This window comes from Protopterus annectens, chromosome 1.part2 (genome assembly GCF_019279795.1).
Source record: "Protopterus annectens isolate FY-2018-M chromosome 1.part2, PAN1.0, whole genome shotgun sequence".
Lineage (NCBI taxonomy): Eukaryota > Metazoa > Chordata > Ceratodontiformes > Protopteridae > Protopterus > Protopterus annectens.
Genome location: NC_056727.1, coordinates 313,902,078 through 313,929,996, shown reverse-complemented (window position 1 = coordinate 313,929,996; position 27,919 = coordinate 313,902,078). Strand labels below are relative to the sequence as shown.

Genomic DNA, 27,919 nt, shown 5'->3' with positions numbered 1-27,919 from the left:
GGCACAGATCGCCTCTGAACAGGCGGTATGCCACTGAGTAGAGCTGGAGTTTCTTTAACCGGGCAGCATATGGCATCTGTTTGAGCCCTTTGATCCTCTTGGTGAGGTACTTTTGGGGTCTTTCCAGTTGCTGCAGGTGTCTGGTAAGGTACATCCCAAAAGGGGCATTGTACTCAATTATGGGCCTGATGAGGGATGAGTAAAGAGGCACGATGACCTCCCTGATCTAGATGTGAATCCCTTCATGATTAGGTGGGCTATATAAAATGTTTTTCTAACCACTTTGGCCACATGGTTGTCAAATGAGAGATTGCTATCAACTTGGGTCCCCAGGTCCCTAATTACTTCTTCTGTACTTAATGGATTTCCACCTATGTGGTAATTTGTGGGCACTTTGTTTTTGCCAAAGGGATGACTATACACTTTTGGCATTTAGCTTGAGGCCATGGCACTGGCACCAGTTGTCTGTTTCTATGAGGCCCTTTTGGAGGATGCTTGTGTCGGCTGGAGAGTCGATTATGGCACCCAGTTTGCAGTCATCTGCGAACTTGGTCAGCCACAGTCCTTCCGTGTTGGCCTGTACCTCCGAGAAATATATACCGAACAAGAGAGGTCCCAGGACTGAGCCTTGTGGGACACCACTTGTAACTGGTTTGGAGTCTGACATGGCTCCAGCAATTCTAACCATGTGGGTTCTGTCCTTGAGCCAGTTTGCAATCCATCTAGTGACATAGGGGTTTATATTTAAGCTGGTGAGCTTATCTATAATGCCCGAGTGGGGTATTGTATCGAAGGCTTTTATGCGAGGTCCAGGTAGGCTGTGTGGACCACCTTCCCTCGTCAATGGCCTTGGTGACTGTTTCAAAGAAATCAACCAGGTTTAAGAGGCAGGATCTGCCCTTAACAAAGCCGAACTGGGTAGGATCCAGTGTTTGTAGGTCCCCAATATCTTTATTTATGAGGTCCATGATGATCCTTTCCATAGCTTTGCAGACCAAGCTAGTCAGGCTTATGGGGCGATAGTTTCCAGGATCCGTTGAGGCACCACCTTTATGGAGAGGGACCACTGTTGCTGTACGCCACTCTTTGGGCACATATCCTGTAGTAAGGCTGAGATTGAACAGTAGTTTTATGTTTGGGTTTAGCTCTTCTTTGAGTTCATGTAGGGCGCAGCCGGGACACCATCTGGTCCCATTGATGCTGTGTTTTTGCTTTGGAGAGGCGGCTCTTACCTGAGCATCTGAGATGTCAGGGGCAGCACTCTGCTGGGATAGATATTTGCCCTTTTGGTGGGAGGGGAGAAGTTTGCGCTGAACCTGTCAGCTAGGATGTTGGCAATGTCTGTGGGTTCGTGTATTTTTGTCATTTTGGACTAATTCTGAGCATATCTGGGAATTACCACCCAGGTTCCTAACATAACTAAAGAAAGCCTTGTGATTATCCTTAGTGTCCTGTGCAATTTTTCTCTCGAAGCTGGCCTTAGACAATTTTATGTGTGCCCGTAGTTTTTTGCTAATACTGATCAGTGATGCCTTCCCTTTTTGGGATTTTGCTTTATCATTTAGTAGCTTCCTCCTTCTATTGTATAGTTTGTTTATGGCTGGGGTCCACCAGACAGGACGTCTGCCTTTGGAGGATTGGGTCTTGGTTTTATTTGGGATCGCATGATCCATGCATTCCTGAAGGTGTTCATAGAAAGCGTTTATAAAGGATTCTGCGGTCTGGGCTGTATTTTCCACAGGCCCGGGGGCTTTGAAGGATTCCACCTCAGTTTTGAGGAGTGTAAAATTTGCTTTAGAGACGTTTTTCACTGTGGTTTTCTGGGCAGGGGGTGGGGTCGGGATGTGAATATCCAGTGAGATTAGTTTATGGTCTGATCTTACCAGTGAGGGATACACTTCTGGTCTGGAGCATAGAGTCCCCATGTTGGTGATGATCAGGTCCAGTATGTTTTCCCCTCTTGTGGGAGTGGTAACAAGTTGTTCCATAGCATTTGAGTTTATAAATTCTAGGAACCTTTGGGCTAGGGTGTTGGAGCTAGAGTAATGCTCCCAGTCTATGTTTGGGTAGTTGAAGTCGCCCAATATAATGGTGTTTGGAGAGACCTTCATATTTTCCAGTGTTCTCAGGAAGGCCGAGTGGGGTTCCTGGGTTTGGGAGGGTGGTCTGTAGCAGGCTATAAACTGGAAGGCAGTTTTACCCACAGTTAGTTGCACATGGATAGTCTCTGATGCTTCGTGCTTTGCCACCAACCTGGAGGTGTGGGTATCTTTGATGAATATCGATACTCCCCTCCTTTTGTGGTTCGGTCCAAGTTTTGGGGCGAAAAGCATGGTATGAGGTATAACCTGGTAGTGCTGGGGTGCTCTCGGGAGCCCTGAACCAGGTTTCTGTTACTGCACAGATATCGATGTTCTCCATGCTAAGGAGAGTTTCGAGTGCGTGCATCTTGAGGTTTAGACTTCTGGCATTGAGTAGCATTACTCTTAGTTTCTTATCCCTTGTGATACCTATGGAGGTGGGTTTGTCTTTTGAGCCTTGCCTAAAAAGGCACTATGGGGGTAGCAAGAGCCTTTGCCAATATCCGAAAGCCCAGGGGTGACAGGTGCAAGCCGTCCCTAGCGAATCATCGTGGCTTGTCGAGCATATCATCCCAAGCTGACAGGCATTGGATCCCCTTTGAATGACACCAGTACTTAAGCCAATTGTTGAAATTGATCATCTTGTCTTCATATTGTGGCATCATTCTTGGTGAGGGTAAGATGCTACTCAAGGTCAGGGTCATACCGGCCTGGGCTACATGCTCAGAGAGCTCCTTTATGTCTCTTTTCATGTAGTCCAGGGAGGTGCGTCTCAGGTCATTCACACCAGCATGGACAATGACTGAGTCATATTTGTACTTGCCTTGGAGTGACCTGAGTGCTTGTGTTATGTGGCGGATCCTAGCACCCGACAGGCTGCTCACCGTGACCCTCTCCTTGTTCAGCCTGGTGAGCGGGACGTCAGTGTGCCTGACGATAGAGTCACCTATTACAAGTGTATCAGGTGTGTTGTTTAGTCTTAAGGGCTGTGACTGTTTGGCACACTGGCTTTGTGAGATATGTGTTGCACGTGTTTTGTTTTGGGGTAGCGGCTGCTTGGGTGTCTGCTTTGGAGGTCTCTGCTGCTTTGGCAGATCTTTATTTAGAGCTTCTGAGTATGTTTTTGTGTGATTATGTGTTTGGTTTGCTGTCGTGGTAGGTCTATGTGAGACTGGAATTCTAGTGAGTATGGTTTCCTTCTCCTCCTGACTGGTTATGCCAGTACTGAGTTGAGAGAGCTTAGCCTCCAGTTTGGCTATATGGTTGCATCTCTCACATGTGTTGGAATTTGTTGGGAGGAGGAGAGGGTTGTCTGTGTACATGAGGCAGTTGTAACATTGCCTCAAGATTCCCAGATTCACCAGCTGGACCGGAGAGGAGATTGACAACTGACCTTTGGACATGCTAGAATAATATTGGGAATTCCTTAATAATTGAAAACCAGGGCCAGTGGGGAGTGAGGGTGTAGTGCTTTTAATTTTTAGTGCTGACTTATATAATTGCTTTAGTGAGCAAGTGCCAGGTAACTTAAGTGCAATGTGTTACAGGTAACTTAAATGCAAAAATGACAAACAGTAACTTTCTTTCAAGTGCAACAAGGAAATAAGTACAGTAAGCAATGCAGATATCACTAGTGAGCCACAGAAGCTGAGAAGCCATATTAGGTGGAATTAGGGTTCCGAGGAAATAACAAGCAAACAAACAACAAGCATATAAACAAAGCTATATTCAGCAGGCCTGGATCTAGTCTATGCTACAGCAAACAAGGTGTACCAATTTCAGTAAGATACAGTTCAAATATTCAGGCACTATAAACCTTTAACCAGAAATTCCCAGCTCAGAAGGGCAGAGTCCAGCCTCTTCTCCCACAAGAGTGCAGACCACAAACCTTCTTAATGTAAAATAACTGGCCTGAAGCCCAAGTGCCTAAACCAGAACTAATACACTTTAAGAATAACAGACACTGGGCTCTCAATCAGCAGTTCCCAACTTAGAAGGATGAAAGCTACCTGTCCTGCCACCACAGTGCATGCCACAAACCTTCCTAATGTAAAACAACTGGTCTGAAGCCCAAGTGCTTAATCCAAAAGACTTAGAATGACAGCTAAACTTTAATCAAGTTACTACCAAGCAGTAATAAATACAATTGAATACTTTAGAGAATGCCTGGATTAGTGCTCAAGTTACACAAACAAAGCTAGATCCAGCAGGCCCGAATCCAGTCTATGCCACAGCAAACAAGGCGCACCAACTTCAGTAAGAAGCAGTTCAGATATGCATGCACTATAAGCCTTCAATCAGAAATTCCCAGCTCAGAAGGGCAGAGTCCAGCCTCTCCTCCCACAAGAGTGCAGACCACGAACCCTCTTAATGTAAAATAACTGGCCTGAAAGCCTAAGTGCTTAAACCAGAATTAATACACTTTTAGAATAACAGACACTGAGCCCTCAATCAGCAGTTCCCAACCTAGAAGGATATAAGCTACCTGTTCTGCCACTACAGTGCAGACCACAAACCCTCTCAGTGCAAAACAACTGGTCCGAAGCCCAAGTGTTTAAACCAGAAGGCTTAGAATGAGTTACACCAAGCAGTAATAAATACAATTGAGTACTTTTAAGATGATGCAAAAGTAAAAAAAAGTAGGTAGAAACACAAGTACAGTAAAAGCAGATTAAATTTTTTTTTTTTTTTTTTTTTTTTTTTTTCTGAACAAGTGCTGAGATCAAAGAAACAGATTTGAGTGCTGAAACTAGAAAACTGGCTAGTTATAGGGGAAAAAACTAAGCTAGAAGGCTTCCCTCCAACACAGAAGGGCTTGGGGGCTCAAAAGCCTACAAATAGTCTATACCACTTAACAGGAAAGGCAGGAAACAAGCTTAATTTTTTTTTTTTTTTTTTTTTTTTTTCTGTTTCCCAGATGCTCTCTTTGTACACAGTAGGAGTGCCTGAAATCAGAATATGATCTCACTGCACTCAGTTGAGTGAGCAAATGAGATGGGCCCAGAAGGAGTATCCAAACACAAATTTACAAGAGGGGCGGGCAGCTGCAAGGCCACTAAGATTAACACCAAAACAAAAACAAGGAGGGTGGGTGGGACAAACTGAAGAGCAGAGTGAAAACTTCCAGTTCAGCTAAATATTCCTTCCACACAGTTAAAATCAATTTAAATACTGTATTTTTTTGAAGAAAAAAAAGCAGATAAAGGTACTTAAATTCTCTTATACGTCCAGTTGAATATAGCAAGTTGTTAGCCGGCCAAAGCTGAGGTTTTTAAGCAGAAAATATTTCACACTGTACCACTTAAATAGGCAAGGACAGGAAATCAAAGAATGTGACTACCCCCACACCTGTAATTACTAGCAAATAACAAAATTCAGCAAACACTGACTAACTACCAGTACAGCTAATATTCCTTCCACACTGAAGAGCAGAGTGAAAACTTCCAGTTCAGCTAAATATTCCTTCCACACAGTTAAAATCAATTTAAATACTGTATTTTTTGAAAAAAAAAAGCAGATGAAGGTACTTAAATTCTCTTATACGTAATACTTCAGAAACAAATACATTTGATAAGAGCGTTCCACAATGTAGTCCTTAAGAAACAAATAAATATGAACATTAAATAAATCCAGTCCAACATCACTGTAGTGTATCTGCCTGTACCAGTCTAGAATTAACAATCCTATGAAGAAGCTGCCCTAGTTACCTTATGGTTAATAAACCTTCTAGCAGTTTCTACTCCTGCAATCCTAATCGCGCCTCTCCAAACAAGTTTGGGAATGACAGCTGACCATGCCACCAATGCTCCTGGAAATTTCTGTTGCAAAAGCTAACAATCTGCATTTAGGTATTTAACATAAATCATTGCCCCCCCCCCCCCCAAAATGCACCACAGTTTATTATTAAATGCTTGAGACTCAGAATATCAAGTCATGCAATAACCAGAATCCTACAATGAAATATGGAATGCCGAATACTGGCATACCTGAAAAACACACCGAATGACAAAACCTTGTACTGCTCCAGACCCAGGATAAAGCACTAACATGGATCCTGAAGGAGGGCAAGTTCAGACATTTGGTAATGTCAGTAGACAACATTCCATCTGTCAGTATTCAGGGTTTTGTGCTGCTTGAGTTGACATTCTGAGTCTCGAGCATATAACAGTAAACCATGCGCCACAGTAACCTTAATTCTGTAAGCTGCAGCCTGAAATTTCTCCACCACTGGCTAAAGATGACATTGCACCATACCTCTGTTACTGTTCCACATAATGTCTCATTTAGACAAAAAGAACCTTACCAAAGTTCCTCTAGCCTTACTGCAGCTCACTTAGCCACCTAGAATATGTACGAATGACCCAGAATCAAAGCTTTCATTGACCCTGCAAGACAAAGCAAACAAATAACAACCATTTATAACATTATCCTTACCACTGAGCAATAATTATCTAATATAAGACCTAAAAGTGTATAATGCCTTCTCCTTTTAATAAAACCAGTAGGCTTTCCCCTCATAAGTCATATCAAATGTACTCCCTATATGAAATGAATGAGTTGAGTACTTACCTTCAACAATATTTTGACACCTTAATGCCTTTTTCGAAAGCTACATCAATTATCTGGTCTCCCATCAAAGAAATAAAAAACTACTGCATTCTGCATATGTAATGCTGACTTTCTCCAAGACAAAGCCCATCTTAGTGAACATAACAAAGCTTTGCTTTCCAGCCAAATACCACTTGCCGATCCCTGCTCACTTGATTGATCTTAGACTTTACAAGTCACATCAATATTGCCTTTTCTGTTATTTATAAAGCTGACCATTTAAGCCTTCCCAAAAGTACACTAATTCAAAATGTACCTTCATAGACGAAGATCAGCAAAGTAGACCACAACACACCTGATTCCACAGTAAGTGACACTTCATGCAAGCCCTTCAACACAACTGTGAACAACTGTCTACCAATAAGCACCCTATTATCAACTGAGACACCTCTCACTCACTCCCTGCAGACCTGCAACATTCTTAAAGTCAACCAGCTTTTCATAAAATCAAAACATCCTGCAAGCTTTACCGTAATACTCAAAGCCATTAAATGAGCATGCATTGACCTTAACAATGCACCAAGTTCCCACCTATGCACTACATATCTCACTACCAACGTGTATGACCACACCCTGTCATGTTGTTGTTGTCTTTCGGCTTTTCCCAGTTAGGGGTCGCCACAGCGGAACTCTGGTCCACTAATGATTGGCAGTAGATTTTCACGAACGTCGAGGTGCCAGCTCAACGTTCAACCTTCAACGAAGGCACACCTATTTACGCTTGTCTTTCAAACGCCCACCCAACCACGGGGAAGACATGCAGACTCCACACAGAAGGCACTCCCCGCACTCTAGCCAAGAATTGAACGGGAGAACCTCTTGCTGTGAGGCAACAACGCTACCGCTGCACCACTGCGGCATAATGTAACAGTGACTATCCCACAAAACCCCTAAAAGCAAACACAGCTGAACTATAAGACTCCCTAGTTGATTTTGTCCATGACTGCGGAACCATCCACCTAGCTGTTGCTTACCAGTCTTCAAAACCTCCTCTGGTACAGACAAACGAGGCTTTTATGCCTCTGAAGCTGTAGCCCAAAACCTGCAAAACTGAAAATAAGCTATCGGCTATCACATTTCATCTCCCTGGAACATTCTTGGCAGAGAAAGACAAATCAATTCTAAGAGAATATCAGACAAACTTTCTCAACATAAACTCAACCATACTGGATTTTTGCAGGTTTGGTTTTTTTTACGCAACCATGAACCACTGTTCTAATTATCTGAATGGAAAACTACACTCTTAGTATTCATAGGTTCATTGGTTCATAGGTGTGTACTAGGCTAATGACCACAAGGGCCATTTTTAGCCTAGCCATGCATCCCAAATCTCTATAACAAATTCTTTTACCCTTGATAGGTATAAGCAGGGGCTTGGGAGATGAAACATTTACAAGAAAGGACCTGGGAGATGAACCATTTACAGGCTGTCTGTGTCTATTAGAGACATAGGTGCCAAACCAGGGATGAACCTCCCGTTCCCCATCCCATTGTCCAAGTTAGATTTGAATTGTGTTAGGGAGGAACTCTACTTCACATGGATGAGGAGCCTGTTCCAGAGAACCAGTAGTCTCTGGGGTACATACCTGGCTCTCCAGCAGGTTCTGTTTGTATCACAGGCAAGGTTTAGGTCCTTAGAACAGATAATTCTGGTGCTGTTTGTTTTGCAGACATGCAGGACATCTGTCAGGGTGGGGTCTCACAACACCTTGTATTCCAGGCATAGATCTCCTCTCTACAGCTGGTAGGAGACACAATACAGGGATAGGGCTTTGAGGGGGTCTGCACAGGACATGTTACCTATGCCCTGTATTCTTTTACTCAGGAACCTCTGTGGACATTCCAATTGTTGGATGTCCCTGGTTAGGTACATACTAAAGGGGGCATTGTTCTCAATGACAGGTCTGATGAATGCTCAATATACTGGAACAGTGACCTCCTTGGTGCTAGATACCTTACATTTCTTTACAAGTTGCAGAACATAGAATGATTTCCTCACTACTGTAGACACATGATTGTCAAAAGCTAGATTACTGTCTATGCGTGTCCCCAAGTCCCTGTCTACTAGGTCAGTTCTTAGGGGTGTGTTATCAATGTGGTAGTTACCAGGGGTGGACGACTTTCCAAAGGACATTATTATGCATTTATTGGCATTTAGTTTTAGTCCATGACTCTGACACAAGTTATTTGTCTGTGTCAGACCTTCCTGGAGAACATTAAAGTCAATGTGGGATTCTATGACAACTCCTAATTTGCAATCATCTGCTAATTTAGTCAGCAAGAAGCCCTTGACATCCGCCTTGACTTCTGAGAAGCAAATGCCAAAAAGGAGCGGTCCAACATAGCCACCCGAAAGGGCATCAGCACCAGGAAAATAATATCCTTCTTCCTTATGACCAATCCTTAATCATGTGACTGCAAGCCATTTACTCCCATCCTTAGCTCCCCTGCTGCAATAGAATACAGTTGTAAATCATCCAATGAAACCCAGTGATTGTGCTACATAGATAAGTCATGAAAATGCATTGAGAAATCACAAAGTCATCCATAACTCAGTTAGTCACTCTGACTCTGCTGTTTTTTCTTGGTGCTCCTTAACATGTTCTCCAATAGCCTGGTAAAAGCTCTCCTTGACCCTATCACTCTACCCTCAAAATTCCACAAACCCAGTAACTCCATCACCATTTTGACACTGGCCTTTGACCAAACCAACACACTTCCAATTTTGTCATATAGTTTCTTCAGTTTTGTCCTCAGGCAATCAAAAAATGTCAGAAGTCCCATCTACTGATAAGCCTAATAATAATATTAATAATAATAGTGAGATAAGATGTTAAACTGAGGTCTCATCTTCCTGAGATTGTGATAACTTAGGTCAATATAAAAGATATTGCAGCATTTATTTAAAAGCATAGGGGAACTTTGTTTATTAAATCCATCCATCCATCCATCCATCCATCCACAACCACTTTTTCCCATTTTTGCATATGGGGTCGGGATGTCACTCCAATGGTGGCAATCATATAGAGTCAAAGGTTTAAACTATCAGGTGGCTGACTCTACTATGGTAAACTTTATTTATTATATAATACATTTGTATTATGTTTATACATAATATTATATACACTGCATAAATCACATTACAAGTCAAGCAAAGTATTAGTTTGTCTACCTTTAAGGCTTGTCTTGATGACTGTAAGTTTACACCAGGGTTATCATGTTTAGCCCTGCCTGATTTGGAAGGTGGGCCTAATTAAGTACTCGTAAAGGGTGGCAAGAACATTGTGTGCAACCACTTAAAGATGGTCCCTGTGATCACTTGCCTATGATTGTTCCTATGTTCCCATAAGTAGAAAAGACTATAGAAAAACAAAAAAAAATCATATGCAATGACATGTAAGAGACATTCTTAACTTTCAGATTTTAATATCTCCCCATTCCTTTACCCATAGCCCATGTTTTAACATTTAAAATCAGTGCACAATCCCAAAGTTTGCTTTAAAGTATTTATTAACATCTTGTTTACTAAAGAGTCCATATAGCACTGACAATTATTTTATCATAACTCCCCCTTACTACTTTATCCCTTATCTCATAACTTATATATTAGGATTACTTTTTCCCAATATTGTTATACTCTTCCACAACTAATTGATGCATGCTTTAAAGATTCTCCTGGGTTACATATCAGTCTTTTTTCCTTTCTTTAACCTTTTATTTCATTTGTCCTTTGATAGGCAGCTTGGCTGTCATCAGCCACCACAAAAAATCTTTCCCAGGACTTCATTAAAGGGCCTAGCATGACCCAAATTGTTCATGCTAAAAAGGCCCTGCTCCCATGATGTGGTACTTTATACATGTTAGTCACAGTGAGGAAAGCCATCATTGTCAGCTACTTTGCAATTCTCTGAAACACAGGTCTGCACATCTCAGTTGTTAACTGCTGTTTGTGTAGACAATGACATCCCCCCTCAGAGCAGGGAATGGGGTCCCCATTCAGGAAGGGACATATTCTTGAATTAGACTTATTTGATGCAATGTGTTGATGGTGTTTCAAGTGACATAGTAGTGGCCAAAAGTGATTGCACCATTGTGTGCTCATCATCTCTACACACACACACACACACACACACACACACACACACACACACACACACACACACACACACACACAAACATGCACATACTCCCACACCATAGTCCCTGTTCCTGTCCATTACTTGTCTGCCCTGTCTCTATCTAGTGTTTCTTCCACCCCTGTCCAAGTTGAATTGCCATTATGGCACATCAGTTTAGAGTACTCCCTGGTGGCTAGTGTTTCCCCCAACCCCCATTCTCTGTAATAATTTATGTGCCATGTAGCACCTGCTGGGAAGTTTTCCCCACTGCCATTCCCCAAACTGTCATAAGTGCTGGTATGGCAGCTTTATAGTTTTCCTGATGGCCAGTGTTTCCCCTACTCCCCTGATCCCCATACTACTGGAAGAGTTGAATTTGAAGTGATCACTTGTTGCCCCATCCTTGACCCCATACTCCTGTTGGTGCCATAATCAAGCTTAGTTTAGATGTAATTCCTGCTATCTACTGTTTACCCTGACTTCCTGATGCCCATACTGCTTTGGTGTTTGATAGCTGAACACAGTCTTTTGGTTGTGTTCACTACCACATAGTTGTGGGACTGACTGTACTGATCTACATAGCCATGTGAATTCTTCAATCGCTGTGTGTGTAGATGCTTTCTTGGTGGCAGTCTAAGGGGAAGGAGAGCACATGGCTAATTAACATGTGCCTCTCCTCTGGACTGCCTCATTAGCATTAAGCACAGCCATAGGTTCATATGCATGGTGCAGCAATGCATAGGGCTGTGCAGTTCTGAACCATCCACCATCATATTAGGGCTGTTCCCAAATCCCAGAACTTTACCTTGACATGTACATGATGGTGTACACATTACAGTACCTTTCAGATTGCCCCATTTGACTTCTAGCATTCTTACATCTGTAGTCTTTTTAATATATCACTGTTTAATCTCCTCATCTAATTTTTCTCCAATGTCTGTCACAATAATAAGGATCCGTAATCAACTTATGCCACAATTGTTATGAGAATCAACATTACTAGTGTTATTTCCCAGCTGTAAATTTTATTGGTACATTCATTCATGATGTAACTTGTCACCTATTTCCTCCTACCTTCTGTCAGACTTTCCTATTTTCTTCATATTTTCTCATAATATGGCCAAAACGTGTTTATTCTTTAATTTCATTAATATTCATTAAAGACTAAGAAATGATAGATAGACTACTGGATTAATGAGTCCTAAACCTCCCTCTAATGTTTTACAATAAATAGTTCTCTTAACAGAATTTAGCTTAGAGCCCCCACAGGCATTCAAAGAACAACCATACCAAAATCTTCCAATATACCATAATTGATTAATAATAACAGAATGAAACATTTATTTATTTATTTATTTAACATTTGTTGACCAGGAAAGTCCGACTAGGTTCCACAGATCCTGTTTTCAGCAGAGGCCCGGGGAGAAACACTCCAGATATATGTTCTTATCAAAGGACAGCTTTGATATTTTCCATAATTCTAAAATATTTGTATAATATTAAGATCATTCCACTGTACAATATGTTGCCTTCTTGTCTAAAATGAATACCCAGGTTCTTTGTACTGGTACGTTCCCCGCATGAAATCTATGTCTATCACTTTGCTTTTTATCACACCTGCCCTCTTTGTTTATAAATTGTGATTGTTAAAGCAGTTTTCTCTTTTCTTCAATTCCTCAGTAGACTGTAAACTGAGAAGAGTGCAACCCGAATGCTTGCACTCAGTATAACTTTCTCCCCAGATGTTATCTCCTTTACAAGATGCTCCCCATCTTAAAGTTGCTGTGCACACTTCTCCACTGTCTGAATCCACAAGAAAGACTATGTTTCCAAAGGCTCAAATTCACTCAGAAGCTGCAATAATTTTGCTTTAGGTAATACATCATCCTCCAGTGAATGAGTAATATCTCCTGGTGACTCCATTTGTCCCTCCACGTCTTGTTGTGATCACCGTACTGCCTGCCACATAAAGTGGAAGCAGAAGAAGTAGGGGGATTTCCCTGGTGCCACTGCAAAGTTTTGCCTGGTCAGAATAAATACCAGTTTGGCTCTCTCTGAGACTAACTTTGTCAACAAAGGATAAGTAAACAAATAATATTGATGTCATGTATTCTTGAATTAAACATGTCGAACAAAAATATTATTGTACCACTTTCTTCTGGGTATTTTAGTTCTACCGTGTTTTAATAGGCCATTTCCAGTACCTACGTTTTCATATCACAAGCTAACCATCTTTTGTCCTTTTGCTTCAGTAACTCCCAGAAGACTGTTTCTGCTTTGTAATATTAATCCCCCCCCTTCTGTCTTTAAGTGGTTCTTAGGATTCTTTGCTGGATGTGAACAACTACTTAAAAAAACAAAGAGGATTTGTTAGAAATGTGTCATTTGTGTTTTTATCTCTTTTTTCTGGGGAGAAGGTGATGCACTTATAGCACTTATAGGTTCGTAGGTATAAACTAGGCTAACAACCACCAGGTCTTTAAGCCTAGCCATGCAAATCAACCCAGTTGTACCCCTATGTATCATGGGTGTTTATTGGGGGGTTGTTAGGAAGTTTCTAAAGGTTATGTGGGGGGGGGGGTATTTTAGTTTCGACAGTTACCGTCTGCCTCTGTATATCATAGACATGGGAGCCAGACCCTGGGTGAATTTCCAGTTTTTCATCCATTAGTCAAGGATATGCTTAAATAGGGTTAGGGGTGGGGTCTAATTTACATAGATGGGGATCCTGTTCCAGAGCATGGGAATACTCTGAGACATATATCTACTTTTCCAACATGTCCTATTCATATCGCAAGCAAATTTTAAATCCTTGGAGCTAGAGATTCTGATGCTGTTTGTTTTTCAGATTTGCCAAAGGTCCATCAGAGCTGGTTCCAAGGATGCCTTGTATGCCAGACATAGATCGCATCTTAGTAAGCACTCTGTATAGGACAATGTGTTTATACCCTGGGTTCTCCTAGTATTCCAACTATTACTGACTTTTTAATTGTTCATTTACTGTTTTGTGATTTTTAAATCGTTCATTAAATTTGGGAGCTAAGGATCATTTGATGTCTGTTATTAACACCAGTGGGACCATCCACAGTGGAATCTTTTGTGTTTCTGGTTTTGACTTTACACAGTGGCATTTGTTTTTTTGAAGTTATTTGTTGGCATTCCAACTGTTGCATATATAAGCTTATATACAGGCTGAAAAAGAAACATACTGATGAGTGCTGAAAATGGTGTGTTAGAGAGGCAAATGGTGTGTTAGCGAGGCTGAATCAGGCAGGCTAATTGTTTTCATCGTAATTAAAAGAGAATACCTGGCTATAAAGCTGTATCAGGGCCATTCCCACTGAAGGAAGTAGATTCTTAGTCCCTTGTTAATAGATGATTGTCCAGAAAGGAACAAGGGTGAGTACAAGGTGTCCCTGAAAAAAGTTTGAACCGGAGGCCAATGCCAACCTTTGGCTGAAAGGTTCAGCTCAAATTTCCCCCCAATCCCCTCAAATAGTCCAAAAGAAATATCACATACCACAGTCCCCCCAACCAATAATAGGGAACAAGACATCAATTCACTTTCCAAGGCCAAAAACATTGCATCGATGAGCTTTGATAACATGATGGATGCTAACTAGATGCCATGTAACATGACCTCATTGGTCCACTTGAATCACTTTTCAACTGGAGCCTACATTCAGGTTTTGTGCCCAAGGAATGGAATATGGCTACAGTCATTCTCCTGCAGTAAAGACGTCCAGCCACTGATTCGCGTAACTACAAGCCCATAAAATCTGACCAGTCTCGTATGTAAGGCCATGGAAAGAATCATCATGCACATGATAAATGAGGATATAGGTAACCTCCAAACACTGGATCCATCACAGTTTGGCTTTATTAAAGGAAGGCCATGCCAATTAAATCTGGTGGACTTCTTTGAGAGGGTCACCAAAGCAATGAATTAGGACAAGACTGTGCACACAGCTTACCTGACCATGGCTTTTGCTACAATATCCTACTCAGGCATCATAAACAAACTTACTAAATTAAGTATAAACCCTTGTATCACCCACTGGATAACCAGCTGGCTCACTGATAGGACCCAAGAGGTCACTAGCGGAGTCCCCCAGGGCTTGGTACTGGGCCTGCTACTTTATTTATCTGAGGTGGAATGCTGAAGGCTTATGGCAGGCTAAAACCACAAGAGGCCAAAGCAGGAAAATAATCAATGACCAGCCAGTATCCAAAGAAGCTTTATTTCTCTGACGTCTCAGCTAAACAGCCTTCAAGGAGTATAAACATGTAAAAAATACACCTGCCTTAAATATACTAAAATCATGACATAATTACATCGTCTAACAATTACACAATTAAACAATTATCACAATCAAATAAAAACTCTCCAAGTACACTCTAAGTTTAACCTTTGTGGGGCCAATGTGTTGTACTTCAAAATGTATACAGATTCCTTATACAATAATCTGTTTTTTATTAGAGCTAAGTTGGCAGATGATTGCAGACTGTGGGATATCATCGACTCCCCTGTAGACATTTGCAGTCTTCAAGAAGGCCTGTCTCTGACTAACAAATGGTGCCAAATCCATGGTCTTAAACTTAATGTTAAAAAATTCATAATTGAACCCTTTTGGAAGTCAGCCATCCTGGCTAATTTTCATGTTGATTATACACCCCTAAGAGTCAACCCAGTGGTCAGCGATCTGGGTATGCATGTAGACAGTAGCCTTAACTTCAGTCATCACATGGCCACAGTGGTGAGGAAATCCTTTTATGTTGCGCAACTTACAAGTAAGGGTATGGCATCTAGGTCCAAAGAGGTTATTATCCCAATTTACTCTGCCCTAATCAGACCAGTCATGGAGTACAGAGCTGCCTTTGTATGCACATGACCAATCATATGCAGCAACTAGAGTGACTTCAGAGTTTCCTTATAAAAATAATAGAAGGCATAACAAACCCCCTTATGCAGAGCACTCAGTCTCCTATAGATTGCTGAGGGGGAATCTATGCCTGACTTACAAGGCATCTGCAAACCCCACATTTCTGAATCTCCTGCATATTTGTAAGTCAAACAGTACCAGAAGTACAAGGTCTGTGGACCTGAATTTTGTCTGTGACTTACACAGAACATGCTGGAGAGACAGATATATGTCCCAGAGACTGACCATCTAATGGAACAGGTTTCCAATTCATGTGAAACTGAGTTTATCTATTACCCAATTTAAGCACAACCTAGAGCAGTGGATGGGGAATAGGAGATTTACACCAAGCCTGGCACCCATGTACCTTATGGACAGAGATAGCTTAGTAATACCTGGTCCTTATTGCCCTATTTGGATGCAGGATGTCATTATTCATTTGGGAAAACTTGGCTATGCTTAGAAAGTCCAGCTCCCCATCCTGGGTTGTTAGCCTAGTAACATTCTATGAATCTATGAAATACATCCTGAAACCATGAAAGGACAAAGAGCCATTGCCCTGCCTGTTGAAGGAGAAACTTGTACAAGTTATGGAAACTACCTGCTTTGCTTTGGGACTGAAATATGTGCAAGTAATGTTTTTTCTGGATTCCTTTGAGTGAAGCATAAGTAGACTGAAGAAGGCCTATAGATGGACTTTACTGGAATGCAAATTTTTATTTTCTGTCATTCCCCACCTGTGGCAAAAAAGGCTTGTTTTTTTGGCCAAATAAACCTTTTTAAAACTAAAAATCATCTGTAGACTGTTTATTTATTTATTTATTTAACATTTGTTTACCGAGTAAGTCCAACTTGGAACAAGCCAATTTTCAGCGGAGGCCCGGGGAGAAACGCTCCAGATGCATGTCTTTGACTGTTCCTTTTGGTACTGCAATTTACAATACATACATAAATAAAACAAAGCAAAATATATTATTTATATATATATATATATATATATATATATATATATATATATATATATATATATATATATATATATATATATATATATATATATATATATATATATATATATATATATATATATATATATAAAAGCTCACCCAGAATCTGCCACAACTTGCTGTGAGGGAAAGGTTAGTTTGGTTTTACTTTACTGTATTTTCTATTACTTTATTGTCTTCTTCTATTTTGTATATTCTGGTTTGTTTTCTTTACACTGAGTTTACTTGTAACCTGCTGTTAATTGCATATTAAAAGTGGGAAAGAGACCACAGCTTGTCCCTTGTGAGTCATGCAGAAGTTTTTCCCATAGTCTCACCATGGTGCTGTTGTATTCTTAAACACAACTGTCTTTCTAATTGCCTACCTCTTATGATAATTTGACTACATATCTCCTTCCCTCTCCCCTTTCATTGGCTGTTGTGAGTAAGCACAAAATTATCATTTTGTCAAATCACTTCCCTTCAACTATTTAAATGTATTGGCCATCTCACTGTATTCCATTGAAACAGAATATAAAGTGCCCAGCCCCTTTCAATCTATCTTGCTCTTTTAAAATTAATGGCTCTCCACTTAGACAGCTAAAGCATAAGTTACCCCCTTTCATATCTAACTGCTTACTGCACACTGCAGTACTTAAGATATTAACCCATTTTTTTTCATCTTGCCTTTAAAATATACAGCATCTATTGCAAGACCACCAGTTTTTGGAGAGTCCACATTCTGTCTCTCAATAGTTATCTTGGAGTAAGTGTTTCTGTTTTTTCCTGGTGAGAGAAAGAGCACAGAAACATTATTTCTTGGAGACTGCTGATCACCAGAAAGCCTAATAACTGCTTCCTAGGTGCCAGCTTGGAATTTGTGCTTATATTCTGCTCCTGGTGAGAGAATGAGCAGAGTGCATTGATTCCTGACTGTTTCTGTTTGGGCAGTGAGTGTCTGTGTTTGACATTCCTTATGGTCTGATTGCTATTCAAGGCATCTACCAGGAAAAGGCTACAACAAGCTTATAGACCCTTGTATCATCTGTGACAAGACTGTGGATCACCAAGCAGGCTGTGGCCTGCTTCTCATCTTGGGATCGGTGCTAATATTTTCCTTCTGATACTAGAAGAACCTTAGGAGTATTGTATCCCAGCAGAGTAAATCTGTGGTGAGACCAGCACTAGTAGTAGCCAGGCAGTAGTCATTCATGCGAGTCCCCTCTTTTCATCATTCTTAACAATCTAATTCTTTGTTTTCAGTAAGTACTGCTTGATTTGTTTCTAACTTCACAACATCTGCCTAAATACTTTATACTTAAATTTTCAGAGTTTACTAATTAGTTTCCCCTTGACACCTTGAGTGACATTTTTCCTGTAAAAACATGATTGAAATTTCACCAATACCTAGTTGCACACAGGACAATTAGTTTGCAGTGACAAGTACTGTCCCCAGAGCTGCAAACTGGATACTCCTGGCATTGCTTTACATTCTCACTCCAACTGTCTTATCAATAAAAAGGATCTGCTGCTATGGATATGAACCTTCCCACGATCCCCATTACCAGCTTGGTGGATATGGGCTTACTGAGGCAATGTAGAAATTGCCTCATGTTTACTGTTTACTGAAAACCGGTTAATTCTCAAACAAACTGATATGGTATGTGAGAGATGCATTTACACAATGTCACTGGAGGCAAAGCTCTCACATAAAAGTACTCCTAATGTCAAAACGATTGTCAGTAGTACACATGCTGCACCCATCACACACAATTCAAAGCAGACATATGGACCCACATATGCTGATGCACTTAAATGCAACCTTCCTAAACCCTAAAGACCTCCTAGATGAAGTACACATAACAAATACACTCAGCAGCCCCAAATGCACTCTTTCAAAACAACACCCACATCAACACATATAACCACATTTTATGGAGCCTCTACCTTTAAGCCCATAAGGCAAGCCACCACACAATCCAACATTCTGGTCATTGGAGACTTCATCATGAAACATACTGATGTCCCTCTCATCAGGTTGAGTAAGGAGAAAGTCACGGTCAATTGCTTATCAGGGGTAGGACAGTGATGGCGAACCTATGATACACGTGTCAAAGGTAACACACCGCAATGTTTTGGGTGACACACTAGCATTTACCAACACTCAAGTTACCAAAGAAACTGAATGAACAAAAATACAAGAAATATGTGACTCTGCACTTATTCATTAAAACTCAGCAACAAAAAAGGTCATTAATTGATGTTAATCAAATCAAATGCATTGTGTTACATATTTTTTTTCAGTTCAATTGAAAGTTACTATTAAAAGTAGCATAATTTTTTTGGTGCACTATTTTAAACCCAGTTATCAGTGCACATATTGTTTGTTGTAAATCACTGATTTTTTTTTCTTTTACTTGTTAATACATAGCAGCACACCTGATTGGACTGTATTTTTTAAATATATGAATATGTAAAGAATTGTTTGTCTTTTGTGGGAGGAGGGGTGACATGCCAGCACAGTCAAGATAGTCATTTTCCAGATTTTTGACATGCTGAGTCTAAAAGGTTTGCCATCACTGGGGTAGGATCTGCCACATTACGCATGTACTCAGGTCACTGGACCACAAGTACCAGTATGACTCAGTCGTAGTCCAAGTGGGAATAAATGACTTGAGACATACCTCCCTAGACTGTATGAAGAGAGACATCATGGAGGCATTGAAATATGTGTCTCAGGCTGGTATGAGCCTAGCATTGAGCAGCATTTTACCTTCTCCAAGGATGATGCCACAGTACAAACAAAATATGATTGACTTTAATAATTGTCTTAGTTTCTAGAGTCATTCTAAGGGGTTGCGATATTTGTCAGCATGGAAGGAGATGGTCAACAGACTATGCTGCTTTACCAGGGATGGTCTGCACCTCTCCTGTCTAGGCTTTCGAATGTTAGCTAAAACATTGTCTTCCCCCATAGTGCCTTTTTTACGCAATGCCAAACTGAAAGTACTTCTGACATAGCAAATCAAAACCAAAAAAATATAAAGGTATTGCTACTTAATTCTAGGAGTCTAAACAGAAAACTCCATGCCCTTGAAGATCTCTTCACTCTAGAGAATGCTGACATCTGTGCGGTCACTGTGACATGGTTTAAAGTTGCAGACAGCACACCGACAGTGAAAAGTTGTAATGCCTTTCACAAATTTAGACCAGCTACTACACAGACAGGGACTAAAGGTGGAGGTGTCTTGATTTACATCAAAAGTAAATACGCATCAATGCTGGTGTAACAGGACAATGCACTGGAGCTGCTCCATGTTCAGATCACTACAGGCAAAATTCAGTACCACTTCCTTGCAAGCTATAGGTCCTCCTCTATGACCCAGGAAACCCATACCCTGTTTTTAAACTTATTGGAAACACTCTCTAACACCATCTAACCCAATACCATATTCATGGGTGACTTTAATTACCCCACTGTTAACTGGGAATCCTATACGACACCAAACCTACATGCACAGAGATGTCTGGATTTTGTAAACACAAACTCCCTGGATAGTCAATACACCAACCAGGGGTGCAACCATACTGGATCTGATGCTCACTAGTATGGGAGAGTGCTGCACACTCCCTAGTGTAATGTGTTCCCTGGTAAGATCAGACCACAAAATGGTCTCCTTTGAAATGAAAATAAAACCTGGACCCCCCCCCCCAGCTAAACTTGGAATATTCAGGAACTACTGTAAGACGAACTTCCTGCTATTAAGTGATAACCTGGCAAAATTTGTAGCCCCCATAAACCCTGAGAACACTGTTGCCTATGCAGAGCTATTCACAGAAACCCTATACAAGCATGTTTATAGCTGCATAGGGGCAGCTGTACCCACTAGGAAGAAGTACAGAACTAACTCAAAAAACAAGCCATCCTGGTGAAATCACAAAAACAATATGGTGTATAACAGAAGGAAGAAAACCATGGCAAAAATTAAGAGGTGCAGCACCCAGCAGGATAAAAGCACTCTCATCAAGCTAAACAAACAACTCAGAGGACAAATAAAGTCTACCAAAGCCAACTTTGTCATAAATTTGGCCTTCCCAGGTCAAGGACAACCACAAGCTATGTCCGCAATCTCAAAGGCAATACACAATTGTGTGCAGAGCTCATTGTAAATGGAACCACCTATAATGAGTCAGATGATATAGCAAACCTACTGGCCAATAAATTCAGCTGCAACTTAACCCCTCTCTCCCCCTCAAGCTTCCCTCTGAAAATACCATCAAATGTGACTCCCCCTGGTATCACTAGGGAACAGGTCCTTAATGCTCTCTCTAATGCCAAGAACATTGCATCAATGGACCCAGACAATATCCCAGGATGCCTTCTAAATAGCATTAAACATGACGTATCAGGCTCTCTGGATTTGTTATTTAAGTGTAGCCTCCAAACAGGCTTTGTGCCTCATGAATGGATAACAGTAACAGTCATCCCTCTGCACAAAGGTGAGTCACTGACAGACCTTGAAAACTACAGACCCATAAGTCTCACTAGTCTTATATGCAAAGCCACATAAAGAATTATCATGGAAATGATCAGTAATGATAGTAAACCTCCAGGCAATGGACCCAACCCAGTTTAGTTTCATCAAGGGCAGGTTATGCCTACCCAGCCTGGTAGACTTCTTTGAGAAGGTCACCAAAGCAATGGATGAGGGCAAAATGGTCCACACTGCCTACCTTGACCTGACCACGGCATTTCACATAATACCACTCTCAGATATTGTTGACAAACTCAAGAGGTTAGGTACAAACCCATATGTCACCTGGTGGATAGCCAATTAGCTCACAGACAGGACCCAGGAAGTTAGAATTGGGGAATCCACCTCTACAAGGAGGCCAGTCATAAGTGGACTCCCTCAGGGATCGGTCCTTGGACCACTCCTTTTTCGCATTTACATCTCTGAAGTCAAGGCCAATGTCAATGGTCTCTGGCAGACTACATTTGCAAACTGGGAGCTGTCATTCAATCCCACACTAACACACATGTTTTCCAGGAAGGGTTGACACAGACAACCAACTAGTGTCAGAGCCGTGGACTAAAACTAAATGCCAAGAAATGCATAATAGTATCCTTCGGGAAGTCATCCACCCCGGTAATTATCATATTGACAATATACCCTTTGGAGTTGACCCACCAGTCAGGGACTTAGGGACACACATAGACAGTCATCTAGTATTTGACCATTATTTGTCTACAATAGTTATGAAATCATTTTATGTTGCACAACTTATAAAAAGGTAGGAAAAAAAGGAAGTCATTATTCCACTGTATTTGACATTCATCAGACCTATCATTGAGTGCAATTCCTCCTTTGGTATGTACCTAACCAGGCATATCCAACAACTGGAACATCCACAGAGGTTCTTCACTAAAAGAATACAGGGCATAAGTAAAATGTCCTGTGCAGACCACCTCAAGGTCTTATCCCTGTATTATGTCCCCTAATGGCTGTTGATGGGAGATCTACGCCTGGTATACAGGGCTTTGTCAGACTCCACTTTCATGGATCTCCCACTCTAAAGACTTAAACATTGACTGTGATATAAATAGGACCTGCTGGAGAGATAGGTATGTATCCCAGAGACTACCATGTCTCTAGAACAGGCTTCCCATTCATGTGAAGCAGAGTTCCTCCCTAATCCAGTTCAAGTGTAACTTGGACAATTTGATGGGGAACAATAAATTCATCCTGGTTTGTCACCTATGTCTCTAGTGGAAACAGGCAACCTGTAAATGTTTCATCTCTCAAGCCCCTGCTTACACTTATCAAGGGTACCAGAACTTGTCAGAGATCTGGAATGTATGGCTAGGCTTAAGAAATCCCTTGTGGTCATTAGCCAAGTAAACATCTATGAACTTATATACCAGAGTATCAAAACTTTCTTCTTGATGCAATAATTTTTTTAGGTAGTTTTGATATCAGCCCATAGCTGCTTAAATAAATGCTATAACTACAGTAGCAGCCTGTTAGCAACTCTTTTGAGGTGCAGATCATGCCCCTTAACAGCTTGCAGTCTCTGTCTTTCCCCCACTCTATTTATACTACTGACTCCAATCCCAGTAATAATATTCAAATATTTTTGCACCTTTTCTAAGCTAGCAAAATTTCACCTGGAATTTATGAGACACTCCATCACCATCATTAGTCTAGTTATATTGTGAAATGTTCAAGACCCATCTCCACACTAGGTAGGCTAGGTAGGTAGGCTGTTACCAAACCATCTAAAAATATTAAATCGAAAATTTTAAGCCATTAACAGTAAAACAGCTACAGAGAAAATAAAACAGTCATTTTACTCACACCTATTTTCTGACACTAAAATGTCTCTCTAGAATCCTGAAAGGCCTGTGATTCAACATCCTCTACACACGATCTACAGTCCAATGAACCCGCTCTTTTAAACTGATCAGATTTGTTGATTCACTGTTTTAGATCTCACTGTTTTTGATAGGATTCCATGCAAAGCAGAATGTTGTCCTGTAGAAAACTTTTTCATAGCATGTTACTAGATGTGTTGTTACTATTATCTTTGACTGCCTTATAGTTTCTCCTTTCTTTGTGAAAAAGATTTACATAAGCTGTCCTCTAACCCTCAAGGACCACTCCTTTCTTTGGCGATTATTTAAAGTGTTTTGCCTTTGTTCAGATCTGTGCATGGAGTCTAGTGACTTATGTGCCATAAAATTTTTTTATTGCAGTCATGGTCGTAATAAGTTTAGGCTATCCCATGGTGACGTCACCTGGGTACTAGCATGAGGTGCATCCATAGACTATAATCGATGCTTACTTGCACATGCCCGATGCTATGACTAGTAAAGTTTATGGACATGGCTAATGCTCTCCTTACACTGACATCACTGAGGCTAAAGTTTATTGTTTACACTCCATGGCATCAGCATACAGAAAATGTCATTTTTATATGTTTTTTAACTCTCAAAATCTTAAAACATTTGCTGATGGGGAAAAACTTTTGTTTGGCAGCTTATGTACCACATACCATGGTGCACAAGTATGTTTTTTTCTTCAGTAAATCACTTTAAAGATGCAGATACTGGTGCTGACTTTTCCTTCTATACTTCCCCTAAGAATAAAGATAATACTTATATTGAATCATTGTCTTGCCCTGTTTCAGTTTTAAAGCTATTTAGGAATGTTTTTTTCTTTCTGTAAATGTTTTAGAGTCTTGTTCTCCCCATATTTGCTTGCTCTAACTGTAATACTTGCTTGTTTCCAGAAGTACATAAAAATCTGTTACTTACTGGTGTTTCCCAGGATAGCTTTCTGTCTACTCCTTTTCCCTTTTGAAGTGTTACTGCCCCAAACCTGTTCTTTCATTTACAAACCTGAAGACATTTGTCTTTCATATTAGACAGTAGGTTACCTTTTATGTGCCCATGACTAACTGCTTTATTTAATTTGCCTGTTTATCTAGGTGTAAACTGGAAATTAGAACATTCTGTGTATGCCTTTCATATTGGAGTCATTATAATTGAATCATTTTTTTTTGCAGTTGTTCCAGGTCAACTTCATAGCAAACTATTATGAAAATAAACAAGAAGTGCACTCTGTCCTTTTATTTATATTTTGCTTGTTTAATTTTGTTGATGTGATGGAATAATTGAGACCTCAGGGGTTTCACAAACGTGCAAGGAAATTAACGACCTTCTTGATATTTTACAAGCACTGACTTTTTAAGTAAGACAGATTTCATCAGGAAAAGGAGGAGTGACAGAAGATAATTCATAAACATGTTTTGAATATTTTATGAATGTAGTCATTTGTCTTTGAGCCACTACCTTTAGTTGACTTTTGAGGCCATTATCCTAGCAGCTTCCAAGCTTTGCCCCCATTGTATGATCTAGCAAAGATGGTCAACGTGTGCATGATGCAAACATTAAAAAGTGTTACACCACAGCCACGACCTAGGGTACAAATAATTTCTCTCTCTAAGGCTGTCTCTGTGCTCGCCAAATTTCATAATGCTGATGCAGCCTTTTGTGCCATGTTATGTCTTATGGAAAAAGTAGGCTACTGTATTTATTACAGAGTGCCTCATAATGGTGTTCTATCATTGCCACTTCCTAACTAATATTTTAAACATTTAATCTGGCCTCTGCCTACATTGCTGAATGTGTTCGTGCTTGGCATGTGACTGAGGTGACAACTTCCTGGGTTACTTACTAGTTGTAGTGTTGACATTTCAACATACATTATAAATAGCAGTACACAAAGAACACAACTGAAGGGGCTCCATTGCATTCTGTATGGACATATGATGGTCTGATTCTGTACCAAAAAAACTTCTGCATGCTAGCTTTGCTTATGAAGTTTTTTTCCTATAATTCCTCAAGCTTTCTGAACACATTCTGTCTCTCTTTACAGGATAACCTAAATCCCAAGATCTCTGCTTCCAGAAATCCAGGATTTTCCCTGACATCAGGAGAAAGGACAGAATCTATAGAGCAGCACACAGCAGATAGACAGTTACCAAAACAACGTTCGCAAAAAGACAGTGGACATACTCAGCTACAGAGAGATGGGCCTGGATCATTTTTGCTGGATCTCCCAAACTTTCCAGACCTTTCTAAAGCAGATATAAATGGCCAAAATCCAAATATTCAGGTAATTTCTGAGAGTTCTTGTGCATGAAAGAGCAAGTTTCTGCATTCTGCTATTGCCTAAAGATCTTTGAATACATTCTTAATAAGCATAATTCTAGAATTGAACTGCGCCAGTACTGACAGGCTTGTATTGTCCTACAGGGGAGTGCCTCTAAACACATTGTGACAACTACAATGCAATAACACTCTCCTCTTTGTTCAGCTTTGCAGTACTTTTTGTCAGCATACTGTTATTGTTTATGTTTAGAAAGAAAAAAACACTTTTCCCAACACTGCATAGCTCTTTTTCAACAATGGTATGTAGAGAAAAGCTCCAGAAGTAAAGATTCAGTTTGAATCACAGTCTCCAAAAGACTATTGTGAATTAAATGATGGGCATATTTCTGTGGCTTAAGTGAATAATGTAAAGATGTCATTTGTAAAAGGAAAATCATTACACCAGCAGCGGAAATGATTAATGATCACTAAGATAATTTTATTTTGCTGTCATGTAGTGATTGTGCATATATGGTAGATATGCAGCAATTTAATTGTGAACTACTGACGTGTCAAGGCTGTTTCATTGGCTCAAAATACGTAGGTATTTACTGAGAGATTATGAATGAAAGAAAGTGGTAGAGAAGAATGGATCTTTTATCAAAGTGCTTGTCTTGCTATTGTGAATGTATTCATAATAGTGCAAACATTACTTCAGCACAAATTTACTTGGTTGGACTGAGACTCTGCTTGTATTTATAATTATGAGGTTTGTGTCACCTAACGTTTTTTGGTCTGAGGATGGCAGTCATGCTTTCATTGTTGTGCTGTTGGACTTATGACTGTGGTATATTTTTGATGTGCAGTTATGATGCAAAACTAGGAATCAAGGCAGAAAGTGGACACCTTCAGCCATGAGGAAAACTGCATCCTCATGGCAGCTTTTAAGACATATGGCAAACATTTTTTTGGGAAAGGGGAGGTACATACAAGCTGAGAAGGCAAATGCCTGTAATTAAGTTGTTATGAACATTAATGCAGATTGTGGAAAAAAAACACACACATTAACATAGTGAAATAAGAGAGCAAATGATACAGTATGATGTGCTACAGCTAAAGTGAGGCAGAATGCAATTGCCCATATCAGTACTGGGGAGAGCCCCCAGACTTATCTGTTTAACACCAGATAAGGAATATCTCCTCTCCATTCATGAGGATGCGTGTGACACAGAAGATGATGGGAGTTGAATAATTAGAGGGCATGTGGACACTAGTTATTACCAACGTTTTCAGCAGCAACATGCGCCTGCTCAGGAAGATTGATTTATAAACCGTAACATGCATTTATATGCAGGACCGAATGCTGGTATGGAATAATTACATTAAACCCATAGCAATTACTATTAACAGGTGAACCCTCCACTTCTGCACAGAATGACAGTGAAGGCAATGTGCGTATTAAGTGTCCACACATCTCCTTACTCAGCATACAGTAGTGTATGCTACTTCTTTATTGGTAATGTTTTCAAATACATTTTTACAGGGTCAGCAGTAGAAACAAACAATTACACTCTACCAATACATTTGGAGTATAGCAGCAGCAGAATGGCTATTGAAGAAGATGATGATGGTAATATAGTAATATTTATGAGGCAGCATGTGGAAAGTGGTACGCAGTCTCCAAGTTTAATGTCAGAATCACAACATATTAGTAACTCTGCAGGAAGTGAAAGTGCATCACAAAGAAAAGCACATGCTGACATTACACTCATGCTTGTACAGAAAGACAACCCTTGCATCTCAGCACCATTATCTCCATAGCCAGATGAACACTCTCAGGATGACAGAGAAATTCATAGATAACAGTGTCCACAGTGACAAAGGGGCAGCAGATATGGGAATTTGTCACACAAAGCATTGGCTTCCCAGCAACAAATGTGTCATGACATTGACACAGAGTCTGATAGGAATGGCCAGAGTTCTCCAAGATATGTGAAAACTTTCCTCATTATATGGAAGTGACACACAGTAGGGATAATGACATGATCACACTGATGTGTAGTATGGTGTAACACCATGCATTGGTTGCCGCCTCCATTCATACACTAGTTAGGACTTACCAGACTCAAGTAGGAGTTAGTCTTGGGAGGAGAAGAGGACAGGGTACTGTCCAGATGTGGTGGCAGATCATATGAGACTACAAGTGCTTCTCAAGAAACTCCTATAATTAGAAGAGGAGAACAAGCATGACAGATTTCATGCAGGGCATGGCAGCATTTATCTGCACTCAATCAGGGTCCTGGTCACAGTCCACAGTACTGTCACATAAGTGTGTCCAGGATCACCTGCATTAAGTAGGTCACAATATCAGACCAACCACCATCCAGGTCTCATAACAGCCTCTACTAAAAATCACTTGCACCATCTCCTAGCTTATCTTTAGGAGATGTGTATGACATATTTAGCCATGACCAGCTGTGATTCATATGTGACTAATGCCCTAGAACAAATAGTATGCAACCCCACAGGAGGCTCAAATATTCTCAAC

The 27,919-nt window shown here is 40.5% G+C and overlaps 1 protein-coding gene across 1 annotated transcript in view; it reads left to right on the top strand.

The window, feature by feature from the left end:
- Positions 1-27,919, top strand: part of ISM1 (isthmin 1) — a 757,871-nt gene that overhangs the window by 361,749 nt on the left and 368,203 nt on the right. Inside the window, exon 2 of the mRNA XM_044056225.1 lies at positions 25,157-25,396. Coding sequence (XP_043912160.1) covers positions 25,157-25,396 — 240 coding nt within the window. The remainder of the gene's footprint in view (positions 1-25,156; positions 25,397-27,919) is intronic.